The 11024-nt window shown below is 38.3% G+C and overlaps 1 protein-coding gene across 5 annotated transcripts in view; it reads left to right on the forward strand.

Moving 5' to 3' along the window:
• TGFBRAP1 (transforming growth factor beta receptor associated protein 1) overlaps positions 1 to 9658 on the forward strand; it is a 38598-nt gene extending 28940 nt beyond the window's left edge. For all 5 annotated transcript variants that reach the window (XM_080377410.1, XM_080377406.1, XM_080377409.1 and 2 more), the window contains 4 exons: positions 245 to 391; positions 1933 to 2092; positions 3666 to 4099; positions 5012 to 9658. In XM_080377410.1, the coding sequence (XP_080233536.1) occupies positions 245 to 391; positions 1933 to 2092; positions 3666 to 4099; positions 5012 to 5200 (930 nt within the window). In that variant the 3' untranslated portion in view covers positions 5201 to 9658. The remainder of the gene's footprint in view (positions 1 to 244; positions 392 to 1932; positions 2093 to 3665; positions 4100 to 5011) is intronic.
• The last annotated feature ends 1366 nt before the right edge of the window (positions 9659 to 11024 follow it).

Consider the following 11024-nt stretch of genomic DNA (forward strand, 5'->3'; position numbering starts at 1 on the left):
TATACCACAAGGTTTATAGGCTGGATAATGTATAGACTACAAATTGAGGTAATGGAGAAAGGAGTGAGTGAGGTCACAATAATCACCACATAGTAATCTTGGTGGTATTGAGCAGGGGGTTGTGGTGTTTATCTTCCTGAATAATGTACAAACTAATCTGATAGTGCTGTTAAATAAGTATGTAAAATAAAAAGGTAATAAAATGGTTGTCACTAAATTCCTAAATGCAATTAACTCTTTCTAGGTTGGCATACAGATTTTCACTAAAAGGCCTGTGGAAGAACAGGAGAAAAACAACATTAATCCAGATGATATCATCAGTTGCCTTAACAAATATCCTAAAGCACGTGTTAAATATCTAGAACATCTAGTATTGGAAAGAAAAATAGAGGTGAGTCCTACGAGAATATTAAAAATAAGCATAGAATTCAGAACACAGACTGATGCACAACTCTGAGAAAAGCCAGTCCAGAAGAAATAAGTGTAATTTGAAGGCTTTCAGATGTACTTAGAGTAGGGTAGGAGTGGTTTTAAAATTAAAGTAGAAGATGAGGAGCAGATACCTGCATGATTTTTAACTTTTCAGGTCTTGGGATGGCAAGGCAATTACTTCCCCTCAAAGGTTTTTTTTATGTCTGATTACTTCATACTTTTCTGTTTCACTGATGAGGATCAAACCTCCATCTGATAAGTTTATAGAAAAATGGTTGAGCAACTGCTAATCCTATTGCACTATGGCAGCAATATACAAAAGTTCCTAATTCAGTATTTTACAAGTAGATATGTTTCATTCTGTCCTCCTGGAGAGATTTGAGCAATTAATGGTAGAATGCACCTCTCACTCTAGAATTCCAAACCACTCTAGATGCTGAATGTTCAAAAGATGTGTTCACAAGTCATAAGCGACAGTCTGTTCTACCCTTGGGGTTTTAAGCACAATACAGAAGCAGCCAAACGTATGGTACTTGGATATGAGGCATTTTAAGTATAGGAGCACACAAGCACTTCAACTTGTAAATAAAGCAAGGAAATGAACATTGAAAGAACTCTGCAGAACTGATGACCAGTTCACTAACCTACATTCTTCAAACACACAAGCTAGATCTGTGGTTTCCCTCTGCTGCTATTGCAAATATGTCAAGGTGTGATACCATGACAGATGAAAGTACTAGTTTTTGATGCCATGAATATTTTCAAACAAACTTTTTGAGTTAAACATAGTGCCTAGTAGAATATTTGTAACAAAAATAATCTACTCTGCCTCCTAGTAGGCTGGATTATAAATTGATTTGGATTTTAGAAAGTACTGGTTTATTGTGAATGCTTTAGTTCGAATGTTTCAAACAGTCAAATCAGCTTGTTTTGATGATTATTGGGTAGTGGATAATACACAGCCACTGAGCCTTCATAGTGCTTGTCTGCCTCTGGTGGCTTTCTTAAATTTTATTGCAGAAATAAAAACATACCTGGGTCTGAGGAAGGATGTATTAGATCTAAGTTACTCATTTTACAAGGGAAACAAAAGAAGAAGACAGTAAAGACATACTTGTACTCAGAGGAGAGAGGTCTGCTTTACTACATTGACTTGCATTAGGTGAACTTTTGAAAGGAAATCTTTGCACAAGAAAATATATTTATAGAGCTTTTTTATTCCTAAACCGCTCCTCACTTTAAATAAGTTTTGTTCCATATCTACATTTTTTAAATATCTGTATTAATGAAATGGAGAATCACATACTATAGGTATATTTTGTAAAGCTGGTCTGAATAAGTTGTCTATCAGTATGAACAAAAGACTTTCTGATTATTTTGAATTAAATAAATTAATTAAAACACAGTTCTGTGTAATCCTGTAAATATTTATCACTGTTATTGGTAGGGAGAATCAGTTGTTTTTGTAAACTGAGCTAACATTGTTCTTTTCATCTGTAGAAAGAAAAGTACCATACTCATCTAGCTGTCTTGTACCTGGAGGCAATACTTCAGCTAAAATCTGTGACCACAGATAATTGTACAGAAACAACTGAACTGCTGTTTAAACTACGCAGCCTTCTTCAGAAATCCGATCTTTATAGAATTCACTTTATTTTGGGTAAGATGCATGTTGTCTGTTACAAATGCTGTATGTCAGTGCCAGCAGGAAGCAAAATAAAGCCCTCATAAGGATAGAAAACTAAAGGATCTGAGGTTTCTAGGTATATTTGGTTGATAGGCTTACCATCTATATTTCTAACAGACACAAGTTAATTTAGCAAGCTTATCTGTTAGTACTGTCTTTGATCTCCCATAGCTTGTGAGGTACAACAGTATGCTTGCCACTACACCGAAGACAGAATACCGTAAGTAGCTAGAAAAAATATCTTCATACAATTATCTTGTTAATTTATAGTCAGCTTCTAATGATGAGCATGTAACTTGTGAAAACTTTTTGCAAATGGAAGATTTGCAAGTTTAATTGTTAAGCCGTCTGTTTCTGAGTGAACTGAAGTGAAACTTTGAGGAATCTGATTGCCAAGGACTTGTTTGTTGTCCATAATCCACTCTTACCCCAAAAGGTGGGGCTGATGCTAAACAAAAATATGAGCATTTGTTTGAGTGAAGAGTGCAACATGTGTCTTACTGTTGGTATAAGGCAAGCAACAGTTGAGCTAATCTTTTTTCCTTGGCCAGTGCTTACAATAGCTAATTTTTAATATTTCATCCACTGGAACAGTGGGTGAAATGGAAATGATTTGTTGTACTGAAAGATATGAAATGTTTTTCTGATATTCAGTGGAAGAATCCAGTGGATGTGGAAATAAAAATAGCTGAGTAGCAACTAAAATGATTTACCAACTTTTTATGTCCCTTGCCTTTTCAGTCAGCAAAATGTGATAAGACAGATAAAGTACAAGTCACAGTCATTGAAACTCTTGCTCTTTTTCATCTTTTAATTTTTAGCCAAATTTTTAAGGGCAAGAATTACAAGACGGATTATTCTCTTGAATCCATGTACTCCAAAACACAAGATTTCTTATATGACAATGTATATCTTATGTGAAGGTGCTAGTGTGTTCCTCCTTGATAACCAAAATATTTTGGGAGGAAAACATTGTATTTTCATCCTTTTACAGAGGCCTATGCCAAATCGTTATCACCTTTACAATAAATAGAGGATTTATTACTTTATCTTGAAATGCCAGATGAACTTGCCATTCCTCCTGCCTGTTGCTGACAGTTAAAACTGTCAGACTGGATTAAGGGTTTGTAGTGCCCTTTTGTTAAAGGGAAGTACTGTTTGATCTTATGGACATTAAACTGTTCTGTAATTTTCTACTGTATTGGAGAAGCAGAGGTTAAAGTAGTGCGGCTTCATCTTATGGTTTATCATACATGGTAGCAGTGTGCACAGAAATGTGTGAGACTGACATGCTGGAATTTAAAAATGTCAGTGGTGCTTGTTTTATCACTGAGCAATTTGTTGTTTTCATATTTTATGATGCTTTTTGTTAGAGATGTGTTTCCATATATCTAGGCATTCTTGTACTTACAAACATCTGTGCCCTTCATAGCTGCCAGCAATAATAGCAGGAGTTGAGTTCTGTGGGCTTGATTGCATTGACGCTGGGAGAGGGAGTAGTTGTCTTCTGTACTGAGCAAATATTGCCTTGTTTCTTGTTCAACAGACAAAATCCAGGGCACAGACCTTCATATGGAAAGTGCAATTCTATATGGAAAACTAGAAGAGCATGAGAAGGCTTTGCATATCCTTGTCCATGAGTTAAAGGACTTCCATGCTGCTGAGGAATACTGTATGTGGAACTCTGAGAACAGAGGCATGCAGTACAGACAGAGGCTCTTCCATATGCTGCTGTCAGTGTATCTAAGTCCAGGCACTTCGGATTGTGCACTAGTCATGGCTGCTGTGGATCTCTTGAATAACCACGCAGCTGAATTTGATGCAGCTCTAGTCTTGCAGATGGTGCCTGATAGCTGGTCAGTGCAGCTCCTCTCCCCGTTCCTGTCTGGAGCAGTGAGGCAAAGCATTCATACAAAAAGAATGACTCAGACTGCACTTGGGTTAGCACAAGCTGAAAATTTAATCTACAAATACGAGAAGGTAGGTTGTTGGTTGGTTTTTGAGTCTGTTTTTTTTTGTTTGTTTGTTTTTGTTTTTTAAACAGAGGCACTTTGAAGCTTTGCAATTAAGTCCTTTGATGTCTAATAATCAGAAGAAGTTTGAAGAACTAGGACAAAGTTGTCTTCATGTCCTTGGCAATTTTACTTGCTCTATTTATTAGGGTTTTGCCATGACTACTAGACTCAAACTTAATTTTATGCTTTCTCTGGGAAACAAAAAGGAAGGGGGGGGGGCCTTGAAATAGGAACAATTTTGGTGAACTTCTGGGCTGAATGAAAGTGAATCTGGGATTTACAGATTAACAAAGTTATTGCAGAAACTTTACGAAATGTGAGTTAGCATTTTTTCACTAGGATTGAGACCTGTCAGAATTTGCAAAAAAGTTTACCCCTCACTTAGCGTTGAAGCTTCTTGGTAGCTTTTGTTAGAGGTAAATTCAATTGTGAAGCTTTCTTCTATTCCTAGCTAGAACTCTGTTGCTTAAAGCTCCTGGCATACCCTTGAATCCATTTAGTTTTAACAATGGTATATCCAGCAGAATCTCTGTGGAATAAAAATCCATCAGTGCTGTTTGCTGTGAAGTTGTCCTGTGACCTTGTTTAGCAAGCTGCATCAGGTTTTCAGTTGCATTAAATGTGTGAGTGCTTTATTTTATTAAACAAGTGGGGGAAAAAAAGGTGTGGAGCGGGGAAGCAGTACCTAAGACGAAGCATGAAGATGAACGAGTATGAATATGGAAATTGAATTCAAGTTAAATTGTTCAAGCTGTCTTTTCTTCTACCTCTATTATTGACCAGGTTTGTCCATTTGGTACAGCTGAAATTATATGCCTTGTAATTTCCATTCCTTTCTTGCTGGATTCATGTTTGGATGTTTTTTCCTTCTCTTTAGGTTAAACAAAAAGGAACCCCAATTCTTCTTTCAGACAAAAAGATCTGTCAGGTGTGCCAAAATCCTTTCTGTGAACCTGTGTTTATAAGATACCCAAATGGAGGTTTGGTCCACACACACTGTGCTGCGAATAGACATCTGAATTCAAACATGACTCAACACTCTTCCAGCTCCGGCAATCAGACTTGAAATATGTTCTGGTCCCACAGGTTCACATGACTTTATATATACCCCATTGAAAGCGGGCTGGAAAAAAGAACGAAGTGCAGCTACTTTAGGTATAAATCAAGATGAACAGCTAGTCCTTGGGTTAATGGGAAGACTTCCAAGTAAATACGAAATATTGCCACTTATCTTTTTTGATTTCTAATGAATGTAGATAGAAAAGAAAATTCACTACCAGAAACTGAGAGGTGCAAATACAGGCTCTTCTGTACATAGTAAGAAACAGTTAGAAAACAGGCCTTTTCTTCACAGTAAGGATGAATGTTACAGAGACAAGGCAAACAGTTATTTTAAGAAATGTCACTTTGCACTGATTGTGGTGTTGATAAATTTGTGGAGGTGGAGATGGCATCCATTGGAGTTGGAATTCTTGGAACATTACATAACAAGACTGGCATCATGCAGCTTACTATCAAGACAAAAATGTGTGTTGGTTATGTTTGCTGCAGCATGTTCTCTTTTGGGCTGGATTCACTTCCCCAGGATCATGTTATGGACTTGATTTTTGCTCTACAAATTGTTGATGCACTTTTTAGTACTTCTACCTGCTCCCCACCCCGCCAACATGTAGAATTTAAGTATAAGCACTGGTCTGTTGGGTTTCTGCTCCTACAGTTAACTGTAATAAACTGAGTGGAAACTGATCGCCTCAGTTACACAGTTGTACTTGGAAGAAAGAAAAAACAAAGTCAGATTGTCTGGTCAGACTGTAGTCATTTTTATATGGGGGAAGAGACTTTAATATTGATTTATTTATTAATATGCAAATATACTGTACATACAGTTGAATAAATTGATCTTCTATCATTCTAGAGATTCTTTGGAGGATAAAGAGGTAGCTGATACATAAGTGTGCAGGTTATGTGCTAGATGTTTGCTGTAACATAACCTGGGCAGATTGGAACACCACAAAGTTTTAGTATATGTGAATGACTGTGCAATCAAAATCACGGAAAGAAGGTATAATTGGGAAGAAATCTACAAAGGTGCGCTACAGGGGTACTGAATTTGTTATATTCTACAAAACGCTCTGTAAACTAATGTTTTTCAAACAACACAAACCCTTCACTTAACTGCTCTGATAATTATTCACATTGCTATTTAACCATTTTAAAGCAGTCAGTTTAAAAGAAGCAGCTTCCCACAAAGAGGTTCAAAAATGACAACTTTAAATAGAAGTTAACTATTTCAAAGTCAAAGCAATTCTTTTAATTTTGTAAAGCTCTTAATTAATACCAAGCTTACTGACCTGCATGCAGTTGAGTTAGTACAGCTGCTCACTGTTTCAGCATTCCAAATGCATGGTATCTTCTAGATGCAGTCTAGAGAGATCTCCTGTTACGGAAAGTCTGGCTTATGAAAGAGCCTTGTGAGCATAGGGGTGTCTCCAGGAAGGGTCAACCAGACTACATCCAGGGGGAAAAAAAAAACATCTAAAAAACCCATCCATTTGTTTGTCTTTGAATCTTTCTCTTTCCCGAGTTTGAAATTAGAAAAGTATAGCTGTTGTGATGGGTTTTAAAAAATAAGTAACATCCAAGTAAGGAACTTTGTAGCGCTTTCTAAGATGTGAGCCGCGTTTGGTAGAAGGCACCTTCAAAAAAGGCAAAAGTGGCTATTTCTGACTTAATTTTGGCATGAGCGATTCTCCTGTGGCACTGGTATGAGCACATTCTTCTGTATCTTGTATTCATTGTCTTCAGACATTGTGTACACAACTGGCAATGAATACATAGACAAATCCTGTCCTCAAAATACTTGCTGATAGAGGAAGTGATTTTACAAAGATCTGATAAGCCTTTTCTGTACAGCAGCATGCAATTCATAAGAAATACTTTCTTTTGGTGTAAGCGTCCTCAGTATGCTCTTTGTTCCTACGTAATAAGGAGGTAATAAAGCAAAGACCACTCTCCATTATTAAGACTAATTCTAGCAACTAGGTAGTGATTAACTTAGTCTTGTCAACTAGTGTTGCAATGGAATAGAGGTCATATTGTTCCAGACCACAAGAAAAGTTCTTAGTTGTTACTGCATGAAAAGGTCTATCTGTAAAAGATTAAATAATTCTTTACTAATATTTGATATTTTTTTCAGATTTTTACCTTGGCTAAAATGCAGCAGTAATAACAATTGTACATACAGAGCAAATACAGAAATTGGAATAATGCAAGTTAGCATATTTGCAATCATAGATGACAAAAAGGGTGATGAATATTTTAAGTTGGAGGATCTAATTTTTTGAGCCCCCCAGAAATGTGTACTGGGAAAATACTGACATTTGATTCATGCGTTTTTACCTGTTTCTTTGTTAAATTTTATACTAGAACTCATTTGGATGAATTAGTAGGGAAGTTCCATGGTAACAAAAAGAAAAAGCAAAAAAAAAAAACTAATGTGAGACAGAGGTGTAGAGCAAGAGCTCAGCAGGGAGGTGGCAGGTGGGGGATGCTTTTGCAGTGTGCATACAGCATTTGAGCAGTTGGGATAATACTTGACCAGAGGAGATGACAGCCTGCATCAGTGGCGCGTGCGTGGTATCCTGTACTTTATCACCAGGAAATTTATGAAAGGTTTGCATTCAAATTTCCTTAGGCAGGACAACTGCAGCACCCCCTGGGTAAGAGAACTGCGCACTGGAGAACCTGAGTTCCTTCCTCTTATTTTGGCGCCGTCAGTTTGCTAATTCTTGTTTTACGTACCTGAAGTCCCAGGACAGCATTGTTGCTGTGGTAAGTTCTTCTGGTATGGCTGCAGCAGCAAGGAGGGAATTAATGTTAATCTGATTATTAATTGCTGACTGGATACACGAAGGGAGAGGAGCAGGAAAGAGGAATATTTTTTTGACCATACTAGTGGTTCGGAAACTAAACAGGTTCTGGGAGTTTAAGCTTGATGCAATCTTTTTCTCTCCAGTTAGGGAATGTGGTTTCTTAGACCTGCCCTTGGAGAGAGGATATTCTGTCAGAATAATTCTTTTATTCAACCCTGCTAAATTATTTGTTTGTCTCTCACTTTTTATTTTTCCAGTGAGTCTTCTCCAACTTTGTATGTGTGAAAACCAAAACAGTAGTGCAGATTGTTGGGGTTTTTTAATGTGAGAGTGTGACTGTGACTCAGGACATAATAAATGAGATTAGTTTCACACAAATACTTTTGCAGAGAGAGGCACATTTGCTTAACACGTATCTTCTAATTACAAAAATATTGCAGCTCTGACTCCATTACAGTTGCTGATACATATAAAAAGCACTTGTTAAACCCTTTTCTGCTCTTTTATATCTCCACACTTCGTCACGTGAAGATTTCCTGTGACATATGTATGTCATCATATGCAGTTTTACCCCTCTCTAAGTCAAAAAGAAGAAAAATACTAATGAGAAAAAATTGCCCGGACTGGAACTCTGCTCAAAATAAGATTAATGACTGTACGTTTATGAGAATGAATTCAGTTAGATCTTCATTTCTGTGATTTAAAAGGATAAGTTATCACACTGATAGCATTACAAAAACACTGTTGTCAAAGCCTGGAGAAAACAAGCCCTTGGTTTTTGTTACACAGAGCACAGCGCAGTGCTTGCAGACTGACTTCTTCAGGCAGCCCGTACTGGGGTGGCTCAGGTGTGCGTGGGAGGCCAGGTTACAATGAGAGCTTCTCGCTCGGTTCCCATCTCCAAAACATTTCCAACCTTTTTTGCCTGACTAACGTCACTCTTCTACCACTTAATTAACATGTATGTAAATCTTTCGAGTTCTAGGTGGACTCAAGTGCATCTGTTCAATAAAATGTCACTTTGTGAAATGTCACCACATGAAACCCCTGATAATGTCAGCTGCGGAAATGTGGTGATAACAGTGGAGTATGTGGTGTTTTCCAAGACCTTGATCACATGTTTGAACACACAAGCGTTATCCTCGCTCTGCTGAATCTTTATAACAAGGTCTGTTTGTTGTAGGACTCCTATCCTGAATGGCATTAAAAAAAAATACACTTGTATCAAGAAATAACTTCTTTATTTTATTAGTCTTCCCAATTTGCTGCAGTCTCCATTCAGCACAGCTGTTTTATTAACATCCTACTGTTTATGATAGGCAGCAACTAATAACGTTTTCATTGTGAGCTCTCCTCCTATTGCCTATATTTACTAATTAATTTTTCTTTTGCTGTACAACACTTTAGGGCTTATGCCTTGTGAACACTGATAATTAATTATGCTGCTACTTTTAAAGGGAAAAGTTAATGGCATTCTGTAATGTCTGATTGATTATAAAACTGGAGTTCCCCTGCAGTAAATCTGTTCAGATGGAAATCTGTACCGTTAATGCTTTCTGACTTAATGGTTATATTGGTGAACATATACAGCAGTATCTGGAATGTACAAATGTATAAATATGTTGATTTTTAATAAAAAAACCTTTTAATTATGTTTGTCGTTCATTCCTAGATATATAAACTGGGATGTGAATGGGCAAGTGAAGGAGAAAAAGTCTTCAGCAGTAAATAGAGGATTCATCTGGGTGACTGACAGAGCTGATCAGATGAAAAGACTGAAATAAGAAAGTGCAGTGTTAATGGAGATAAACAGGAGTTCTTAAACCAGTGAATTTTACTTTGGGGAAGAAGTTTTTGCTTTGTTTTTACCTCTTCCTTGATTGAATCATGTTTTTTACAGATTTGGGTCAAAGCAGATACTGCCATGACAGATTTGGAAGATCGTGATCTGCCTCTGCAGCTAAAGCAATCCCTTTCCTGATGAAAGCTGGAAGTTACATGGCAGGTCTGGGCAGTGACAGGTGTGTGGACATCCTGGAGCAATGCGAACAGAAGTACTAAAACATTTCAAGAAGACCTGGAAGCGGGACCAGGCTTGAGCTGGGAGCGTAGGCTGGTAGCTGAGAGCAGTGAAAGGGGATGCTGTTTGCAGAGGCCTCAGGGACCAGGTAGAAAGTGAGCTTTATCTGCAGCTTCTCCACTGGGGCACTCTAGTAAAACCAAAAATTTAGAGAAAACAAAAGATGCGAGTGTTACCAAGGTTGGACGGTGTTTATTTTTATTACTAGAGATCCCTAATTCAACCTTAGGAGGACAAAAGCAAAGTTACTGCCAGAGCCTAGCCCGTGTCCCCAGGAAAGGAGGATTGCTATATCCCTGCAATGTAAAAATAAGCATGGGGCTTATATACTCTACAGCAGGGAGCCAGCATTCCTCATCATCCTCCTTGCTCAGGAGTCATGGCCCTGGCTCGGAGCAAGCTGCAGGGCCACAGGGCTAGGTGTCCTCCTCTTCCCACTTCCAGCAGCAAAGGCCAGGGCCACCACAGTGGCACTATAGGACCTGCTGATGAGAAAACACCAGGAAAGGGAGGGTGGTAAGGAGGCTGCGATAAACCAAGGAAACCTGTTATCTCCGGGGGCAGGCAGCAAGGGAGGAATGCAAACGACCAGTGCGGAAAAGGGAGGAATGTGTGTTTAGGACATGCAAGTGTGACCTAATTCAGCTGGTCTCCAGCCCCCCTCTACATGTCTTTGGATCTCTTCTCCCTGAATCTTCCCTGCTCATGTTATAGGGGAAATGCTGTACATGACCAAAACGTACTGAGGATGCTGGCTAGAAAGCGCAGGCAAGCAGTTGCCTTTGGGTAATGAGATTTAATGTCTTTTGGCCCCGGAAAACCATCACTGGAAGGAATTCAAGGAGAATGTGGCAGTAATTGGGCAGGGGAGAAGTGGTCACTGCTAGGTTTATGTATTGGCATGGGCCTATGCATCATGAAGGGGTGGTATGTCCTTT

Source organism: Falco punctatus (genome assembly GCF_963210335.1).
Source record: "Falco punctatus genome assembly, chromosome: 2".
Classification (NCBI taxonomy): domain Eukaryota; kingdom Metazoa; phylum Chordata; class Aves; order Falconiformes; family Falconidae; genus Falco; species Falco punctatus.